We start from the raw sequence: 21,985 nt of genomic DNA on the forward strand, positions 1-21,985 counted from the left end.
TAATGATTCTTTTTGATCATGATTATTTAGGTTTATATAAAACTAATTAAATTCGTTATTTATATAAAACTAATTAAATTCTATTATTGTATGTCGATTATTAATAATATATATCGCGTAATTAATCATCACTAATCATAGTTTCGTCTGATCCATGTAGAAATTCTTAGTAAATTTTATATTATACATCTACTTTAGAGACACTTCCGTGTAATTCTGTGTAATAAATTTTATTTTGTATTAAGTTTCAGATTATATTTTATATTAAATTTGTATTATAGTTTGTAGTATATTTTGTAATATATATATTCGTAATGTAATTATTTTTATATTAATTAATAATTTAATATGTTTATGTTAATATGTTTATGTTAATATTTTTTAGGTTAGTTAATAATTTAATATTTTGTAATGTATTTTTTATGTAATTGCAAATTAATTGTAATTTATATTATATTATAATTATGTAATATATATTTTATATATGTATTATATTTCCTATTATACATAATTAAATATTTTGTAATGTGTTTACATAATTGCAGGTTAATTTATATACATTGTGTGATATATATTGTATGTATTATATATATTGTAATTATGTAATAATATTATATATATATATATATATATATATATATATATCTATTTGAAAACCCTGTATTAAAAGAAAAACAAAAAGAAAAAAATTTTTCCTTCTCGATGTATCTCCACCTTAACGAAGGCATTTGCCGGGTGAGGAGGTTTGCGTACTCTTATGAACCTGAGACCTATGCCGGCGGTAACGTACGCTGATATTCATATAGATTATTCTTATATTTAAGATCATTTTTTAAGTATATTCTTAGACCGCATTTTAAGATTTCGTTCAGTTATTAAAAAATAGTTGTATAACATTTTCCAATTTACTTAAGACGATCTTAAAAATAAGAGTGAATTATGAATACTGGCCGTAGTTACTAGTAGGGTCATCCATGTCGGACAGGTCAAAGGGGAAGAGTCATACTAAGAGAGATACCAAAATTATATAAATATAAATAAATAAATAAATAAATAAATAAATATATATATATATATATATATATATATATATATATATATATATATATATATATATATATAGAGAGAGAGAGAGAGAGAGAGAGAGAGAGAGAGAGAGAGAGAGAGAGAACCATACAAAACTTATTTATAAGATAATTTAAAAATTTATTTAATATACATAAGCGTCTTGCGGCACTCTCATTCGTATCAATATTTCGTGTACATAGCACGGAACAGAACCAAAAATTGTGCACGTTATATGTTACCCTCTGAGAACATTCATGGACATTGGCTTTGTAGTTCATGTCCACGTTTTCAATGTCCATAGAGGGAGTATCGCTTTCAGGGATCACCTAAAAGCAGGCCATGACATCTCTCAGTCTTCTCTCTGCGAATAGCTTTGTCATAAGGTAATTACATTTTTTAACAGTATTTAAATATCACATATTTATCTCTCCAAAAATATTAAAATTACTGTTGAAAATTGATAGTCAATAGAAATTGTTTATTCATCATAATACGATTCCATAATTTATTAGAATAAGTCGAAGCGAGTAAAAGGGAAGATGAGTAAATGTCAAATTTAGTGAAATATAAGCGCAATTAAATATATTATGCAAGTGTTATAAAAAATAGACAATTTTTAAACATTTCCGAAAACTAAAAAAATATGTATATATATATATATTTTTTTTTTTCATCTTTCCGCCTTCTTTTTACGAGATAAAAGACAAGCATAAAATTTGTTCCTTGATTGTCATGATTTGAAGTGTTTGTGACGTCAAGCGGAGAGTCGGTGTGTTCTAAAATTTACTCTTTGACATAGAGCAGACGTTTCCATAATTTCGTAGGAGGTAGCCCATCTCTCGCAAAATACATGAACAATGGTACATAACCAATTTGTCGCGAACCGGCTTTTAGAAAATGTAGAAAATTTTGAACTTTCATCCGCGCACGACTGGTTCGTAGGTGCAATAGTTATATATCATTCGTACATTCATATATTCCTTATATGTGTCACGGTATTTTTTTCATCTCGTATTTATAAAAATTGACGTTATACATTCGTATTATATCGATCCGAGTGACAATAACGAGCTATACAGAATCTTATCTGCATATTAAATCGACGATAAAGTTTGAAGTGAATTGAGATAACTCTTCTCATTTCTACGTTTCGAATATAACGAATATAGTGTTATAATTAAGCTCTCGCGAAATAAATGCTAATTTAAAATTTTTTTTCAATTCACTTATTTATTTTCATTTCGTTTTCATTTGTATAAATTTTATAATATTATGCACAGATATATTTCAAGATGCCAGGGCTGTCATAATAATACGTAAAAGTACATACGACGATTATAAAATAGAACAGATGCTGTAAATTTAGGTAAAATATATCACAGATGATAAATAATTGGATTATGTGTATGCATAATTAAATGTGTAACTTTGAGAATACTTTGTAGATGCTGGCTAGTAAACTAATTTTTATTTCGCACAATGATTGCCAGCGACATACAAGGCTCCTTGAAGGAAGCTCTGTATGAGACATTAACAGAAATTTTATCACCGCATTATGAAACTCGTAAAGCAGCGGAACAGAGAATTCAAGCTTTAGAAGTGACGGAGGAATATGGAATTCACTTGACAGAATTTGTCATTGATCCCAATGGGCATTTACCTATCAGACAGTTGGCTTCCGTTTTATTGAAGCAATATGTTGAAACACATTGGTGTTCATTGGCTGATAAGTTCCGTCCACCAGAGCTTAACAATACTGCTAAAAAGAGGATTAAAGAGTTATTACCCTTAGGACTTCGAGAATCTATTAGTAAGGTAATCTTTTAAGTAATTTTTATAATTGTAAGAATTTAATTCAAATAATTTGTTTAATTATAAAAACTTAATTTGTCATTCAATTTAATATTATATCATTGGATATTGATACAATTTCATATATAAATAGGTAATCAAGATATTTTTAACTTTAGGTACGAACTGCAGTGGCTTATGCAATATCCGGTATAGCACATTGGGATTGGCCTGAGAATTGGCCTGCCTTGTTTGATGTGCTTGTCAGCTGTTTAAGAGAGGAGAGCGAATATGCTGTTCATGGAGCAATGAGAGTCTTAACAGAATTTAGTCGAGATGTTACAGACACTCAGCTGCCCAATGTAGGACCTATTATTCTTCAAGAGATGTACAGGATATTTCAAAGTGAAAATGTAAATGTCATGAAATTTGAATATTTAGATATTTTTTACATAATTTTTTTTCTTTGTATTGTCATCTTTGTTTCTTGCAACAGTATTCGATTAGAACGCGTGGTCGTGCGGTTGAGATTTTCATAACTATTACAACTTTGGCTGCTAATATGGGAATGCATGAAAAGGGATTTACGGAGCAGTATCTGCAGCCAATCATTCCTATGTTTTGTGAGAAGTTTGTTGAGTGCCTCAGAGTGCCTAACAGCCCAACTTGTGACAGTGGATTCAAAACAGATATTATTAAAGCCATAAATTGTCTTGTTACAAAGTTGCCCAAATATGTATCGCATCTTTTACCTGAAATGCTGCCACCCATATGGGAAACTTTATGTCAAAGTGCAAAGACTTATCAAGAAACGACAGTCAATGCCGATGAAGATATCAATGATAAAGAAGTTGATTCTGATGGTATATTCTTTTGACAAATATGACATATTGTTATATGTTTCCTTAATAAATATATTTATTTTCTAGGTGAAGTAATCAATTTCAACAGTTTGATTATTGCGATATTTGAATTTGTTCAGACTATCGTGGAACGCAAGAGGTTTATAAATATGTTAGATAATATGCTACCAGAAATAATATATTATCTAATTATATTTATGCAAATAACATTCGACCAGATTCAACAATGGACAACTAATCCGAATCAATTTGTCGAGGAAGACGAATGCATGTTTGATTATAATGTCCGTATTTCCGCACAAGAATTTTTAACAGTGAGTAGAGACATAATATATGAAATAATTATAATAAGACACACATTTTACAAGTATAAAAATTGATACTTTATCGTTTTTCTTACAGACTCTTATTAATAATTTTGAGGAAAAAGCAGTGCATGCGCTTTGCGATGTAATTACACGACATATTGAAGCAACAAAGGCACTACAAGCCGGTAACGGCGATGGCAGCAATAGCAATGAAAGTTGGTGGAAATTACGAGAATCGTCTCTTCTGGCATTGAGCTTATCTAAGAATAACGTTGTTGAACAGCAGCAGGCTGGAATGTTACAGTTCGATATTATCAGATTTCTAGATACAGTTGTTTTGGGAATGTTAAATGACTCAGGTGATTAATTACATGACGGGTAATCTATATCCTGTTTATATCGTGTTATAATTTATATGTAAAAACATTGTGAAAATTGTGATGTACATTTTTATGTTTTTTTAGAATCACCTCCGTTACTTCTCGGTCGCTGCTTATGTCTCGGCGGACGATACGCCAAGATAATGCCGCCAGAAGTGAGTTCTCGATTTCTGGAAGCGACGGTCAATGGCTTACAGGAAAATCAACCACCTTGTATACGCATCAGCGCTGTTAAAGCGATCTATTGGTTTAGCGAAGCGTCAGTTGAGAAAGATTCCATCATCAACATAATAGGCTGCCATATGCCCAATATATTTCAAGGATTATTCAGTCTAGTTAGTCAACCGAACACGGATGTTCTAATCTTGGTCATGGAGACGTTTCAAATACTAGTCTGGGTAATGCTCTGACATTTTCATCTATTATATATTTTTATTACGATATTTTTTTCCTATTATTTAAGTTATTTAAATCTTATCTTTGTTTTTTTTAGCAACATAGAGAATTTACGGCATCAGTGGAAAACAAGATTTGTCCTTTGACAATCGCAGTGTTTGTAAAGTTTCACAGTGACCCGACCATCCTAGATATATGCCAGAACATATTCAAGGACTTGACGCAGAATCCAAGCTGCATCGAGCCACTGCAAACTCGTATAATACCTACGCTCACGAGCATGATGGCGATAACTCCTATGAATAAATCAAAGGATGGTATGCTTTTTCTGTTGATGATACGCTCTTTTGTCAAACTGATTCGATTTGATCGGGCCATTAATGCTAAATCTTTATTTTTTTGTCAGAGGGATCTCGAGCAGTAGCGTTGGACGTGTTAAAAGTTCTTGTACAATATTCACCGACGCCTCTGAGTAATGCTTTGGTCGAGACCGCTTTTCCGGCTGCTTGTCACTGCGTTCTCAACTCGGAGGATCACGCGACGCTGCAGAATGGTGGAGAACTCATACGCAGCTATTTATCCGTGGCGGCGGAACAAGTCATCGTGCATCGAGACAGCGAAGGACAAACGGGATTGCAGTACATATTGGAAATAATCGCTCAACTTCTAAATCCACAGGTAACATATTGTCACCAGAACTAGAAATCGTGCTAATCTTTATTAGGGAATTAGGTATATTTTTGTTAGGAAATTACACATGTGTACACATAGCGGTATTTCAGTCGAGCGAATTTACTGCCACTTTTGTCGGACGTTTAGTCACGACGCTGATTAAAAACGTTGGGAACAATCTGGGCGAAAATCTTGATCTATTATTGAAAGCGGTGTTGAGCAAGATGCAAAGCGCTGAAACGTTGATCGTTATGCAGAGCCTATTGATGATTTACGCGCATCTCATAAATACACAGTTTGATGCTGTGTTGAACTTCCTATCGACTGTGCCAGGTCCGACCGGACAAAGCGCATTAGCATTCGTACTGTCTGAATGGGTCAGCAGACAGCGTCTGTTTCTCGGTAGGTACGAGCGCAAAGTCGCGACGGTCGCATTGTGCAAGATTCTCGAATACGGAGTCACTCACGGAGATAGCAGATTGGACGAGATTACGGTCAAGGGGGACATGATTATTTCAGGTTCGTTATTTTCGAACTATTTTGATTGCACAATGACAAATAAATGGCGATAATTAGCCATGATGATGCGACGAAATAAATTTTCTTGCTCGGCGCACATAAAATAAAATAAATTATTATTATTTTTTATTGTTATTCTAAGTGATAAATCGATTTTATTGAAAGAAGAAATTATATATATATCTTTTCTGCGAAATATATATAGTAAGTATAAAAAAATTCAAATATATATATACACACATATAGGAATTGAAGACGGTGTGAGGACCAGAAGTAAAGCTGAATCGCAACCTTACGAATGGACTTCGATGCCTGTACTTGTAAAAATTTTTAAAGTAATAATCAACGAATTGGCAAATGATATCGAAATCATTAACGCCACTCAAGATACGGAAGTAAGTAACACCCGTTTGTGTTCTTTCCTTGTGCTCGTACTCCTTTTCTTTATTTTATTTTTTTATTTTCAATTTTACTTTATCAAAATGAAGACATAATTTCGATGCCTAGAACTCTGATGATGAGGATGAGGACGAAGACGATGATGAATTGGTAGATCCTGGAAATGAGACTGAGAACATTTTACGTAAGCTGCATGCGGACAATCTATAATAGCGAAAAATGAATGTATTGGTGCTTAAAGACTGTCATATATAAATTTATAATTAGATAAATAACTAAAACAATAAGATAATTAATTCTGCGAATTATTATTATCATTATTCGTATTGAATAACAATCATAATAAGTCATAGTATTAATTATCTCACTGTTTTAATTATTTATGCTATTGTAAATTTATATACAACAACCTTTAATGAATATCAGTGCACACTAGTGCATCTAACTGAATTTGCTATAAGTTATATAATCGCTAATTATAGAGAATATCAATAAATGACACTTTTATAGAATTTGGGGGTACGGATGAAGATAATGACGATGAAGAGGATCCGGAATTACTGCGAGATTCTATTTACCATTTGAATCTCGGTCAATATCTGCGCGATTTCCTGTTGAATTTCTCCACTCATCATTGCTTCCGCATGTATATCCAACACCTGAATGTGCCAGAACTAAAAGTTTTGAATAATATAAATATCAATGCGCTTATGTAATAGGAAAATGATCGGAACAATTTTTGAATTTCATAATAAACGATCTTTTCTATACTCCGCGAAATCTTCGTTATTATGAAGTCCGCCAATTATTTCCTTGTACTATTTAGATAAAATATAAGACCTAAAGATATTACAAGTACAATTACGATAATCTATCGCCACCATTGCATATATTAATACTATATTTTATATTTGGGTTTTATTTACATTACACATATTCTTAGAATCATTAACATCGCATCTACATACAAAAGACAGCATACATACGCGCAATCGTTTATATGTAACCTAGATCATACAGCATACTTTTCCTACAGTATTATGTTTTAATAATATCTAATATCATTTTCTTGATGCGCGTATCGCAAATATTATGCAGCGAATTCTCGTCAGAAAGTATGATAATCGTGATAATCGTTTTATCGAAGCATTTGCATTTGATTCACACCCATTAAATTATTCTCTTTCTCCACATATGCATGTACATACACATACATATTTTAGAATACATATATAGTCACAGGGCAGTATGGACATTGGCAGTATGGGATTCTAGTATTTGATTTTCTGCAGAGGGGGGAGTGGGGGAGGAAATACAAAAATAATAATCGCACGGTTCGATGTACACACGAGTGTGCACGAGAATAAAACACAGCTTTACATTTATACGAGATATCCCAGATTTCGATCTTACGTATCTCACATATTTCGTTCATTCTCTAGATGCTTTACAAAAATCATGTAAAAATTACGCAAAACAGCGTTTACATGCTATAATCTGTAAACAGACGAAAAGGTAACGTTCTGTCGCCGTCATATATATCGTTTTTTTTTAAACATACCATTCGATGTCCATGAAAATAAGCAACAATGGAATCGACGTTAAGGCGATGGTCCTCCGGATATACATTGCCCTGCCGTGAGAGATTTCTATATCATAATGTATAAAGCAAAATGATAATATTGATACGTATTACGTTAATATACCGCTTATCATACATATCTACAAATCTATAATTACCGATGTCTCTGCGCGTTGAATATTTTTGTCACGTGTATAAAATAATCTACATGTATTACGTCGTAAGTATTTACAAGATTAATTAGAGCGAACATGCTGTATAAACTCCACACATGTCTACATAAATTTTAGCGACAATTTAAGTTTCTTCGCTTTATTACAATGCTTTTTAATGTGTCCTCTCTTTGCGCGCATTTTATTTTTTCTATAAAATCACAAAAATTATTGAACGCCTCGTATGCTCTGCACATCCAGCAGAAAATTGAAAATAAATATCTTCATTGTTTTTACATAATCAACGTTAAATTATTTTCTATTCGCATTCAAGAATCAAAGACGTAACATGCATATATATTTGCTAGCATATATATTACAAAAACTGCACAATGTGACCGTCCAATGAAGTTTGTACGCTTGAATAAATGTGTGTGTGTATCGAGCGCAAATAATCTCGTATGGATTATTCCAACAAATGTCTATATTTTCGACATTAAATCCTTCGCGTGATGCGAGCAATTATATTCACGCGAATTATATAAAATAGACGCATAAGTAGTATCACGTAGATAATTCGGGATGAATGTTATATGCGGTAAAATATTTCAGTTATCGATTTTCATCGTACTATATAAAATTCATTAAAAATATATCTTTGCGCGCTACTTGGTATGTTTCTGCGCGACCAACGATTGACTTGGAACGAACTAAAGACAGAGCGAGTTTGCTTATACCGTGGTAACCGACAGTAGACCCATTAATTTTCCCCCCGTCCCGGGACCGCTTGCTCCCACCCTGTTTCCATGAACCAACATTTCTTGCACGGTGGTGAAGTCGTCCAGGGTATTCTTTTTACGCGCCATTTTCTTGTGACTGAGCTCCACGATGCTTAACGGTTTCTTCGACCCTTTGTCCTCTGTATGTTCGCATATCAGTAGATCGTTGGTTTGTTGCATCTGCTGCTGTTGCTGTTGCAGCATCAGTTCCTGCTGACGTTGCTTGCGCTCGCGCGCGCGTTCCAGCTGTCGTTTGCGCTCCTCCTTGCTCCAATATCGTCCGACCTAGAATAGTATGCGAATAAAAATTGAGATTAATTGATACAAAATCGAAATAGCAAGTTGTATGTAGATTATAATATTTTGCTTTATATCTTTCCAAGAATGAGAATTTATGTTTTCATATTTGATCACTAGATTACCTGATCGGTATCAATCGTAACGACACTCACCTTCATCTCCGACATGGCATCATCCTCTGTGGTGTGACCGGCCCTCTCCTCGCATATCTTGATCGCCCTATTCCGCAGTATCCGATTTCTCACAGGTCTTCTGGCGATGTACCTCGTCCCATCCGCTCTTCTCTTCACTTTCCATTCCATCTGCACCTCGCCCTTGTCCTCTGGCGGTGTCCATGTGGACGTGCACACCTGCTGACTCCCGACAAACTGGTACTGCGTGAGATTCGGCGCTTGGAAGTTGCCGTGCGACTTGGACTTTCTCGCGCCGCCCGCTGATGTCTCCTTAGACGTCGTAGAGTTCTTTCGATTGAGCGCCTGCTTGAACAGCTGCTGCTGCAACATCATGGTCTGTTGTAGATTTGCCACGTTCGTATACATGGTATCGGCTGGCAGCGTGTTGGCGTTCATCGACAGTTCGTTGCGATCTCTGTGATGATGCGAGGACGATGACGAGCTCTTTCTCACACTCTGATTCTTCGACGATTGCCTGATCGTTGCGGACGTCGCGGTCGGCGTCACCGGCATGGGACAATTGCAGCCCAGCTTCTGTTGCTGCTGCGGTGTCTTCGGCGGTGGACACAACACCAACGTACTCTTGTGATGATCTCTCTCGCCCTGTTGAAGCTCCAAAGTCAGAGGATTGCTATGACAGGATTCGCCAGTGTTGTACGCGCTCGAGCTGTCCTTCTCCTCGCCGGAACTATTGCTCTTTGAAGAGGACCATTTTTGATTCTGCTGACCGCTGGCAGACAGGTGATTCTGCGTTGCACCACTGCTGTGCTGCAATTGCGTCGTCACGTGGTTCGACTGCTGCGTCCAATGCTGGTGATGTTCATACGGCGATGAGTAAATTGGCTCGCTGTCCGACTCTGGTATCGTCTCATAGATGTGTTCTGTGTCGCTCCACACGTGGCTCGAGTAAGCTTCGACGAGCTTCACTGTCGGCGGTGCTGACACTGTTGGCGGCGGTGGTGGCGGTCCAGGTTGTTGGCTGCGTAGTGAGATACCTTCGAGCCTCTTGGAGCAATCCTTCAACGAGTCCTGCATCCATTGCTTGCTACGTTCCTCCGTGTGATGCGCCGGCGAAGTCGCATTCTTGCCGCTTGACTTTTGCGAGTTTTGCGAGTTTTGCGAATTTTGCGACGAACATGTGGACGAGGAGTTTGTGGAGAAGATGGACTGCTGCTGTTGCTGTTGCTGCTGCTGAGTGTGAGAAGGTATAGGTGGAGGTATAGGTGGAGCCGCTTTCAAGGTGCAGTTGTTTATCTCGGTTTCTTTGGTACGTTCCTCCGTTTGCTGCTGTTGTTGACGGATCAGCTGCTCGATCATGCTGTTCTGATACGCTGGTAGATTCTCAGGTGAAAGCGGCGGCGATCCCTGAAGCGGAATGATTCATGATAGATTAGCGATATACGCGATAGTGCGCGAATGCCTTCTTTTTGTCATTTTACATGATTCGACTTACTTGGTGATAGATGCGCTTGTCATCGTATTCGTCGTCCTAAAATAAAATACGTAAGTTAATTTGTAATATAAAAAACATATTTTTTATACATTTTTAACTTGTATAATCAATTAATCATCATTTCAAGGGATATCACATTATTTTTTATTTGATAAAAATTTATTTTTTTAATACATGCGTGAGAATTTTTTTTTTAATCTCTATTATTTCTATTATCTCTATATTTTTCAAAGTTTACTTCCTTATTATATAATTTCGTTCAATTTATATATATAAATAATAAGATGAATATATAAGATTAAAACGAACTTGATATACACATCGGCTGACGAGAATTGTCACTGCAGTTTTTGTCTCCGCGAATAAGTTCTCGGTTTGCTCTTTATTCGCGACGTCCCTGCCGTTGACCTGGAACGAGAGCGAAAAGGTTCCTTTCAATGAATGACGGACGCTTCTTGATTTCCAAAATGAGTCATTGTTCTCGCGAGAGATGTACATGCATAATGAAACGCCGTATTCTGAATGTAAATCCGACTTAGAGAAACCCTCCGAGATCCCCCGATTCGTGAGCTGACTCTCAACGCAAATTTCTCATTCTAGAATTTACACTTGCAATAACAGCGAAAATAAAGGCGGAAAATTAATGGTTTCATTCATAAAATTTTACATATCGCGTATGATTTGCATTTCCTGTCAAAAAACTGGAAACAATATATTTTTTTTTAATCATCTAATGAGATATATCTTTTGAGATGCCTTTTTAAGTCGCTTTTTTGAGAGAATTTTTTTTAAATAATAAACATAGTAATATGATCAAAGTAAGAGCAAAAAAGTAAATTCCTATTCAAAATTTGCATTAGATGCGATTTACGTTTCCTAATTAAAAAAAAACGCGATTTAATATAATCTCGTCTTTTTAATTAGTCAAAGACAGGCTCGAATGCCTTCTCTTCCTCCGACGAATTCTTGAGCGAAATCTTTAGCGCGGAAGGAAGTCGCGTTAAATAGGCAAGGATAATTTTCGATAAGACGTCGAATAATGTCACACTAAACTAGAACATGCTTCAGGAGATCTCGTTGACAAAGGAATCTAGAGAGACAGACGATGACAAATCCATCACATACATTCATCCACTGTAGTCCGTTTCATTTCCCTTCGATTCGAGTGCGAGAGAGAAAGGACGAGCAAGCACGGTTCGTAATTATAATCTGCCTAATGAGATTTAGAGGCTTAGGAGAATCCTCGACGGGGATAATGAGGCGTCAACAGGAAATTCGCGAACGTCATGGATCCGTAGTGCAAAATTTTGCAATCTCGACCAACAACGTGATCTTGAAACATAAAGCACGCATACAAACTCGGTGTAAATTCGCTATTATTAGCTGCTAGGTACTTTATATACGACACGTTTGTATTATTGCTCCTCGGGGGGATTTTGCAAGCACTTCCGCGCTTACCTCTCTTAGCCTATTAAATTTATACGATACGTTACATTCTATATTATCCGTAACTTCCCTCGCTGAATTCTCGCTGAACTTTACTATATTACACGCTTTTCACCGACTCGGTTCGAGATAAAGTATCACGTCCGAACTAATGGGAGTTATTTAATTTTCGCCAATTTTGCCAGTAAAATTGAATCTTCTTCCCGTATATTTGCAAACTTTGTCGCAGTTCTACGCTTTTCAGCCTCGAGATTAATTTGACGAAATATCATAGCATCATTTTTACATTCAGATGATAAAATAGAGAAAAATTATGCAATTATCAAATTTTTTATATAAGTAAAAAAAGGAATTTTATCTCCTTTCGCATTAATAGTGCAAGTTCTGACGTATATTGTGTTATATGAGTTGTCTGCATTTTTAAAAATTTTGATCGATTGTATTGCTTGATTTGATAACGTTTTTACATTAATGTTTTACAGAATGGAGAATAGAATTTCTGAATTTACCCGCAAGATTTGATCTCCTTCTCGCAACCGACCGTCCCGGGCTGCAAGACTTTCAGGAACTATTTCCGAGATATAAACCTCTGTGTCAGCGTCCTCGCTACCGGAACCGGAGCTATAGCACACGGTCAGCCCGAGCTTCTCGGCACTTCCGCTTTTCCGCAACGTCACCTCCTTCAACAGCATTTCATAACGGTATTAATGTTCGCCATAGTACATAATGTTGAGCGGAACTAAGTATGTACGCTCGTATTTGCATAGTTTTCCTCATTAACTGATATTATAGCCATTTAACAAACATATTAGGAAACAAGAGATGCGCTTTTACACGTAATCTAGCGCATTATTAATTTTCAGCTTACATTTAATTTTTATGATTAATTATTTTCATCTATTCTCTATTATTTTCTTTTAAATTTTTCCAAGTTACAATTCTTTTTATTTATCCTTTTTTTTTAAATCGAATATTCCCAAAAGAGGATATAATTAAATTAAAACATTTAAAAATGTCCTCTTTAAAATTTAAATTTGTCAATAGAATATATAAAACTTCATCTATCACCCACTCAAAGTGACGAAGCTTCAAATTAAACTATTTCGAATACTTTTATATTGTGTAGAAATTAAACTCGATAATAATTATAATCGTAGGATACCTCAAAGTCGATGTCATGAGCGAGAAAGTCCTCGAAACTGTCATTCGCTTGTTCCTCGACCACGAGGGGAACCGGCAACAACTCCTCCTCCTCCTCCGTAAGACCAGCCCAGTCCGTTTGGACCGCAGTCGACACCAAAGGACTCGCCGTGTCCTTCTTGACATCGTCGGTGCACGGACGCTCGTCTATCGGGCCCTTCCCGTTCGTCGTTCCCTCGTTCTTATCCTGACATGTGATCCTTTCGTGCTCCTTGGAGGGTGTGTGAGGAACCTGTTGATGCTTGCCAGGTTGTCGTCGAAGAACTTCGACGATAATTGGCTCCTGAGCCGATTGAAAGCAACGTACAGCATCCTCGTGACTAGAGTTTGAAACGTCTTGTCCGTTCACCTTAAAAAAAGAAGGTAAATTTCAGATTATTTTTAGATATTTCATGCATTAAAAATATGGCAATAACATCGAGCGGTTGGCTACATCTTCTCTATCGAGAAGATGCACGTGGGGATATCTCGTCTTTTCCTTCCACTCTCTCTCTCCCCCTCCTGCCTTTAATTAAAATATACTGTTCCCCGAAGGGAACATGGAGATACCTCATCGTTCCTCATAATTGCTTTTTCGCGCTTTAATGTCCAATTAAATAAATAACTCGGTGCGAGGCGTCGTCAACGACGGGATGCTGACGACGAGAGGATGGACAGGGGTAGATGAGGATGGCGGTGCTGGGGGCGCGAAGACGTCGTCGATCAGAAACATAGGCGGATTAATTAAATGACACGCCTGATGGTCTAAATTAATGTACGTAGGCTGGTAATTAATTTTCAAGAGTAACGACACAGTCTTTCCTTACAATTCGGCAAATTGATTTCTCTTTTTAATTTTTCAAATCAAAGCCGAGGAAAAACTGGAAAGTAAATCGGATAAAATTCTAAATTAAGCATTAATACATCGTCGTAATTATCAGCAGAATTTTAGTTATAATTTTTAACTATATTTCGCTCTGAAACAATTAATTAAGAAATCGAGAAAAAGTATCAATGTCAGTTAATATTTATTTCACTCAAATGATTATCAATTTCATCGAATCAAACAGACATTTTTTTTTCATTGTACAATATTATTAGACTTTAATATATCCTGCAGAGAGTCATTAATTTCGTGGATTGATACATATCGGTTTAATACTCGGACGATGAGTTCTTATTCGTTCGCTCTAAATTACTTTCTGGGAGGAACGGCGTCTAATTAAAGGACGTAAACGTCCACGTGAAAAACGCTGGTCGGACCATCGATCGGACGCGCTGGTCAAGGAAGTTGAGACGCTTTTATACTCTGGCGAAAAAAACCCGAACGATATAACCAGCTATTAACTCTAATTTCTCCCACGAGCACGGTCATATAACGTCCGATCAAACATTTGCCTTTACCAGAAGAGACCTCCGGGATGCCACGCTTATACCCGGTACCAGGTGGCACTTAATTTCGCACTAAATGCCAGGATTTAAGGATTTGGAACGGGACAGAACGGCGTAACGAGCCGAGGACCCTCGACGTTTCAATTTGGAGCTTACAAACCGCCGGAGTGTATATATTCCCTACGCCGGATAATGATAGCCTGGCGATTTTCTTTAATCGTGAAAAATTTCGAAGCGCTCCATCAAGGATGTGTATTCTATCAAATAAACTTTAAAAAATTATCCTAATAAACTTTAAAAAATTATTGTACATTTAGAAAAGGCAACACGCCGAGGAAAAAATTTTATAACGATGGAATTAATTTTTTTTACATCGCTAGAAAAATAGGAAAAAGTCAACCTCGAATCAAGTTAAATGTTCTCAAACGCTATCAAATAATCTATCGTATATAACTTATGTTATAATTATATTGCACGAAATTATTAAGTTATTCTTTTCCTAATTTTCTAATAAAATTTAAACGTTATAAAATTTTTCCTGCATGTTACTTTTTCTAGATACTATCACGAGAAAGGTGTAATGATATTATAATCTCAATCTGTACATATTTTACGTAAATTGAAAATTATGATTATAATATTTTAATAAAAATTTTAATAAAAATATTATAATTATAAATATAATATTTTAATGAAAGTATATGTTATGAGATTATATATTACACTTATATATTATTTTAATTAATATTATTATATTACTTTTTTTGCTATAGTATCTCTCTCTCGTCACTTTTTAAATTTATAATTTTAAAATTGTGACACTAGGATTTTTATTGATATACATAGTTTAAAACATAGTATAGCAGTTATAAATCGTTCAACTCTTGATGGAGCGCAAACGCGTTTATTTGCCGAATATGGATAGTCGTTATATTGAAGGCCGTAAAAAATCAACACGCATTTGCTAAACCACTACTAGTGTATCGCGAACACTTGTTCACTTGAAACACGTAGTTTTGATTGTGTCCACATTCAGTCACAAAATGGAATTTCTAACTGCTCGCTTGACCATTAATTTCCAACGGAGAGTCGAGAGATTCGCAAACATTTACACTTCACCAATCACGATATTGCCAAGTGTTAATGAATTCCTTGCCAATCAAAAGATGAAAAACCATTTAGATTTATTGTTGTGATTAAAAAAAAAAAACGGAAAAAGTTCAATCTTTTCGCAATTTTCTACCCTATCGATTTAAATACATATTTCTCTGATTGAAATTTTATATATATATAATTTCAATCACAGCTGCTACCTTTGTTTTAAAAACAATTACACGCAGGAAGATAAAAATAATTTTATTTTTAATCACATCGTTTATATGAATTTAATTAAAAAGAGATGAATATAAATTTTATATTTCGAAATTTGAAAGCGCGAGAGAAATTTGACAAAAATTGTTTATAAGATATATACTTATATAAACTAACAGTATTTTCATATTGCAATTGTACCGTTCTTGAAATAATCTACTCATGCAAAATTCCGCGGCATTGCCTTTCAACTTTTGTCTAGACGTTCTAATGCATTGTCTTTACTTCATTGTCGGCCTCACAGACAAAAGCTAAACAATGAATGGTTCTGTCACTCTACACAATCTATTAAAATTAACGAGGTCTGGCGTGAAACGTCTCTTCGTGAAGGTATTAATCCTCCAGTGATCTGCCGTTCATTACTTTTTCACGCAGGTTATGAATCTAAGACAACTTGCGTGTCCAACACGGGAGCCTTTCGTTATTAAATAGAAAACTATAATGCATATGTCTCCGGTTTATGATATCCATTAAAATTAATGATACTCGCGCTGCTTCGATTAAAAGACTTTCCAACTATTCTCAACCGGAAGTTTTCGTTGCTTTGAATTATCCACCGGTTAAGTGATTCGATCTTTGATCACGGTTGCAAGTAATGTCAGTCATTAGCGAGATACGAATTTGCAAATAATTATCTTTTCGCGTTTCTTGCATGCCGTTTGCCTTTCATGTCTTTTATATGTGCGGGTATCGTCGCATTTCAATTAATAAAACGCATTCTCGCAAAAAAAAGAAACCAACGCTCTCAACAGAAAATTTATCATGCAGAAAAATAATATCTGTCAAAAATTTTTTTTATTTAAACGGGCTGCTTTTTAATGATTAAAAAAAGTGTGATATAAAATTGTTAATATCATTAAAATTATATATAGTGGTTGACATTGTTAAAGAGTCAATCAAAAAGAAGCTGTATATTGTTTACTTTCTTTGTTGTATTAATGCTTAGAGAGCAGAAGTATCTTGACGTACTTTAGCTTGAATATGCAAACTGTGCTTTTTGTTCTCTTCAAAAGAGGATCTAGAAATGTCGTGATAACCAACGTAACGAGACATTTCTCTCGACTACAATTGCTCTAATTGTTAATAATGCACTTGCGCGATTTTATTAATTTTACAATTCGATTTTTTGTATATAAGTTTGACAAGTATAATTTATTATTTATTAAATGTATATATTTGTACATAATATTTTTTTTCTTCGTACGATATTTATTTAAAAATAGATATTTTCAATTTTATTTTTCAATTGTTTGCATTTTTAAAATTGAAAGAAATATGAATGTGTGTTTATCTGGCAAAAAAGATTTATGTAAATTCCGAGGATCTTTTGAGACTCTTTCGAAGTGAAATACACTAAGTTACGTAAGAGATGCGATCCAAGGATATCTTTTGCCGAAGGTGTATGACATGAAAAGTACGGTTGACATATCGTCTTTCCTATGCAAGGTGACGCTTTTATCCGTGACCCGTGAACTTTTATAAAGAGAGAAAGAAAGAAAGAAAGAAAATGAGGGAGAAAGCTGTCTGAAAAAAAGTCGCGGTAATTTGTTCCGAAGTGAGTTCCATGTAAAAATACATTACAGCATTTTCCCTCGCTTCTTTTCCGTCCGATTGGGCGACATTCTCTCCAACAGCTGATCAATATCCAATCAAGGGAGGCTGCTGATCGACCGCTTGTCCATCCGTTTATTACATTAGACCCTCAAGGGGACTTTGAAGCACTTTGCCGTGAATATTCGAGCCTTTGATAGAAGACGTACGGCGTAAACCCGATTAAGTAGTATTAAAAAGACCCCTCCTCGATTTTAGGCGCGCCCTTCTTACAAGCCGGCAACCCTTCGTTAGGGAACGATCTCGAGGTGTTGATGACTACTTACGACGAAGAAGTAGACAATCGCATAATTATTTTATTTTTAGCCTTTAAATTTAAACACCCTTGAAAATTACTTAATACTACTTTTTATTATTATTATTACTATTAATTATATAATTGTGATTTGTGAAAAATGAATCAGTTTGAAGTTTCGGATTTTTTAAATACAAGAGATAATACGAGATCGAGATTATTCATGCAATATACTCGAGTGTACTTTATTTTAGTCAAAGTCAATCTTAAGACACTTCTAATCGAAATATAGACGAACTCGAAAGGACGAAGGGAGCGAAAAAACATGAAGGATATCCGCGGATACGGCGTCGCGTCACGATAATTCTTCCGACAACGGCGCCCCGTGTTTCACTGCGTATCCCACAGTGTGATTTACAATCTTTAGGACTTCGTATTTCATCCCGGCTTGCAGGGGAGGGAGGAAAGGGAGACGTTTTTCCCGTACAAGAAACTCTTTCACGGGCTATCGGCTCCCGCGTGCATCGTCTGCTGCTTCTCCCTCGATTTCTTTATTTCCACCGCCGCGAATTCACCGATAATAATATCGGAATGGGCAGCGCCGAGGTCTTTCAAAGCGCAAAACTATTTCCTGCCGCTTAATTAAAAAAGTCTTGCTCGGCTCGATATCAATTTCGTGTATTACTTTCGCGAGAATGCGTTCGCATAGCTATCGACGTTCCGTTCGAACATTTTCAATTAACCAAGCCAGGCTTCATCTTATTTTTTAACGTACGCTCCGTTTGAGATCCTCACGATACGAGGCCTCTAAAAATCAGATCATTTTTTTAATTAATATACTGATAATTAATATTAGTACGCGTTGAAGTCGTGTTCCATACAAACGTAAATAAGATAATCTTTTATTAATAGATTTTATTTTTCTTCCTCCTTTTCAGAAATCAAATCAATCTTTCGATTTACCTAACATGTCTTTTGTACATAAAGTACATTCTAAATAAATTCTTCGCTAAATCTTTTAAAGTTTTTTAAAGAGAATTTTTTAATTAATTAATTAATTCCGAATATTTGATTTAGTTAGTTTTAATTTATACTCGATTATATTATAACATATGGATGCAATTCTTGTCAAATTTAGATTCTTCGCCATTGATTCATCCGGCATTTCTGGGCGATGACAGACAAATCGATCCTCCAGCCACGTGGTTGCCGCAGAGACGAGAGAAACGAAGAAAGCAGAAAATCCGGCAGCCGCCCACTGCCAAGAGAAAACAACGAGGGTCGTGTACGCAGCGGCAAAGAATATTTCTATCGACAAAGAAACCAAGGGACGAGCCGAGATCTCTTCACCATACAGGAAAACGACGAAGTCGTTGCGCAAATATGAAAGCCCGAGTAAGTAACGTACAAGGTTTTCGCTTTGAACGACAAATGCACGTTTGACGACGAATCCTAATTACCTTGGTAGGAAAACACGCTGTATACATTCAGGTACACACGGCTCGACGGTATCATCCGATGAAATCGAATACCACCTACGCGACTATGGGCTTCTTCTAGGCTGGGTGTTTCACTGATACGCCGCGAGCAAAGGTATCTTCTCCTCCCTCACATGCAGCTCTCGCAGAACATTCGTAAGTTACATGCACTATAACATATACAATCTGCGTGTAAAATCACGCGTGCTTCCCTACACTTTGATCGTCAATCTATATTTGACTGCGTTTAATGATTCGTACATTCGATTCTCACTCTAATAAGAACTCGTTGATGTAATCTGCATTGACAAAATTCATAAAATGCAGAAAAAAGATCCACTTATATTCATTTAATACGCATCCGTCATCTAAAAATCCCGTAGAAAGAAATAAAATATGCATTGGATAAAAAATTTAAGAAAAGAAAAAAATATGTACATGTATACATTTTTTCTCTTTTCTTAAATTTTCTCTTTCTATTTATATTTTTTTTTCTTGCGCCTGTATATATGTATATATATTTTTATTTATTTATTTATTTAATTATTTATTTATTTATTTATATAGAATTACTTTATTAGATACAGAAAAAATTATATATCCCATATAGTATATAATTTTTTTACAAATGTGCTATGTTTTCTCTTTAATATTTTCCGCCGCATTTACGGGATATTTATTGGTATAGCAAAACGGGGAGAACGGAAAAAAGATGCGCTAAAATGCAACAGCGCGCTGTTAATGCTGTGTTCTTTGCGCGTTTTTTTCCCACCTGTCGCAAGAATTTGTCACTATACCTTACGTGGGGGATTCGCCGCGCATCTTCCGGAATAAGCGACTCGATGATAAAAACCTGGAGATTATCCGCATTTCGCATTTCGGGCGCGTATTCCTCATCTTAGCTCTCCCGTTTTCTTGCACGACGTCCTGCGTATATTGTATGTACCTATTTGGATCGCACCTGGTGCCACGTGCATACTTCATCGAGAGACAAAAACCGTGGCGGGGATGACGGACTGTCTTTTTGTCCCTCGGCCGAAGGGTTCGTTCACGGCTTAACGAGCGAATCCGGTGGATCGTCCGAGATGAAAAATGACATTTTACAGCTTCTTCATACATATATATACTCCGCTACACCGGGGATTTTATATTTATGACTTCGGAACATTCATTATGGATGATCATTATGCAATATGCGCTGTCACGAAGCAGGATGAACGTATTAGCGTAGAGAGGCAAGAGATGATTAAGTGCTATAATAACGATAATGGGGGGTGGCTTAATATTTTGTTGAAATATTTAAATGGAGATATCGCAGACACACGCGCGGCGAATAGTGATGAGAGGGTAGTTAAATTTAATATACGATATAATTAATCTCTCGCTTATAAAAAATTCTTATTCTCTGTATGTAAATTAATTCTTGATTAACTGCGATTATATTAACATTTTCAATTTCGGATCTATTTAACTAAATTTCCATCTATTAAAATTCGCATTTGATGCAAAAAGAAATTTACAGCCGGTGCTGATTAAACAAATTACCGTCATTATTTAGACGCCGGCGTTTACTACAGTGTACGTAGAGTGTGTTAGCATAACTGATGTATAGTCGTGTAATGTAATTTATCTTAAACTACAAAGATGCACCAATATCGTTATTTTTCACGTTTTATAAAATCTTTATCAATTCAATTAACGATTAATATTTAGGATCATAGCATTAATAATAATAATTAATATAAAATATAATAATAATAATTATTATATATAATAATAATTAATATAAATATAATAATAATAATTAATATAAAATATAATAAAATTTCGCTTGTGTTTCCTATAAAATATATTATAAATTTTTAAAGATCTAAAAAAATATTATCATGACAAGAAATCGAGTATTGTATTGATCTCCGTCTTCAATTTAGAACATACAGTTGGGAGCTATTTATCTTATCTTGTACATAAAATATGGATTATATAGTACGATATCACGAAAAGGGCAGATAGATACATGAAAAAATATGTCGCGATATGGAATCATGTTATTGCATTCAAATGTCAAATATAATACAATTCCCTCGTGGAGACTTCCCTTTGAATCGTTTACAAAAAGTTTTTCATCAAAAAGATTCGTATTCCATTCGATTTCAAATATCTTACATTCATGTAAAGTTTTTCATTGAAGCCTTAATATTAAAATATATAAGTATGAAAATAAAAGACAATTTTAATTTTATATTTTACATGATTACAATGATATAATATATAACAACATGCGTACATAACAAGTTTATTAAACAATAGGAAGCTGATATGTATAAATCTATTAATAATCTGAGAAATAGAATATTCGATGTAAAGTTATTTCATGAAATGTTAAATATTCAACAATATGAGAATGATGAAATTTGATAACTATACAACTAATCAGC

The 21,985-nt window shown here is 35.1% G+C and overlaps 2 protein-coding genes and 1 long non-coding RNA gene across 6 annotated transcripts in view; 2 read left to right on the top strand and 1 right to left on the bottom strand.

Moving 5' to 3' along the window:
• The first annotated feature begins 1,900 nt into the window (after positions 1-1,900).
• On the top strand, positions 1,901-7,166 carry Ipo9 (Importin 9). Of its 4 annotated transcripts, none has more exons than XM_083087537.1 (14): positions 1,901-2,002; positions 2,349-2,434; positions 2,514-2,883; positions 3,039-3,272; positions 3,356-3,722; positions 3,789-4,036; positions 4,125-4,389; positions 4,495-4,808; positions 4,904-5,123; positions 5,213-5,484; positions 5,589-5,997; positions 6,244-6,392; positions 6,505-6,580; positions 6,907-7,166. In XM_083087537.1, exons 3-14 carry the CDS (start codon positions 2,548-2,550, stop codon positions 7,110-7,112), a joined length of 3,096 nt encoding a protein of 1,031 aa, XP_082943663.1. In that variant the 5' UTR covers positions 1,901-2,002; positions 2,349-2,434; positions 2,514-2,547; the 3' UTR covers positions 7,113-7,166. The 4 variants fall into 4 exon arrangements, with proteins under 4 accessions (XP_082943663.1, XP_082943667.1, XP_082943664.1 ...); XM_083087538.1 differs by having other exon boundaries at positions 1,987-2,010; XM_083087540.1 differs by lacking the exon at positions 1,901-2,002 and adding an exon at positions 2,121-2,185.
• Positions 7,167-7,279: 113 nt separating this feature from the next.
• Positions 7,280-14,045, bottom strand: Slip1 (SLo interacting protein 1). The gene is made up of 7 exons (XM_083086355.1): positions 14,031-14,045; positions 13,444-13,830; positions 12,791-12,961; positions 11,145-11,243; positions 10,836-10,871; positions 9,362-10,747; positions 7,280-9,194 (listed from the first exon to the last, which is right to left on the bottom strand). The coding sequence occupies exons 1-7, from the start codon at positions 14,043-14,045 to the stop codon at positions 8,862-8,864; spliced, it is 2,427 nt and encodes an 808-aa protein (XP_082942481.1). The 3' UTR covers positions 7,280-8,861.
• A 5,166-nt stretch (positions 14,046-19,211) lies between these two features.
• LOC145964596 (uncharacterized) overlaps positions 19,212-21,985 on the top strand; it is a 69,502-nt gene continuing 66,728 nt past the window's right edge. The window contains exons 1-2 of the long non-coding RNA XR_014436516.1: positions 19,212-19,464; positions 19,538-19,703. This is a non-coding gene — a long non-coding RNA (uncharacterized LOC145964596). The remainder of the gene's footprint in view (positions 19,465-19,537; positions 19,704-21,985) is intronic.

This window comes from Camponotus vicinus, unplaced genomic scaffold (assembly GCF_025532165.1).
Source record: "Camponotus vicinus isolate PSW18456_S1 unplaced genomic scaffold, iyCamVici1.0 SCAF_13, whole genome shotgun sequence".
In the NCBI taxonomy this organism is placed as follows: Eukaryota; Metazoa; Arthropoda; class Insecta; order Hymenoptera; family Formicidae; genus Camponotus; species Camponotus vicinus.

What these genes read in the sequence shown, in the direction of transcription:
- Slip1 (XM_083086355.1), bottom strand. An exon ending in AAGGAGATCAAATCTTGCGG is followed by an intron (nt 11,244 to 12,790) that starts GTAAATTCAGAA and finishes CTCTCGTTCCAG; the next exon opens with GTCAACGGCAGGGACGTCGC. An exon ending in ATGCCATGTCGGAGATGAAG is followed by an intron (nt 9,195 to 9,361) that starts GTGAGTGTCGTT and finishes ATACTATTCTAG; the next exon opens with GTCGGACGATATTGGAGCAA.
- Ipo9 (XM_083087537.1), top strand. Translation starts at nt 2,548, where the DNA reads ATGATTGCCAGCGACATACAAGGCTCCTTGAAGGAAGCTCTGTATGAG. An exon ending in CGTTTCAAATACTAGTCTGG is followed by an intron (nt 4,809 to 4,903) that starts GTAATGCTCTGA and finishes TGTTTTTTTTAG; the next exon opens with CAACATAGAGAATTTACGGC. An exon ending in CTCAACTTCTAAATCCACAG is followed by an intron (nt 5,485 to 5,588) that starts GTAACATATTGT and finishes GCGGTATTTCAG; the next exon opens with TCGAGCGAATTTACTGCCAC.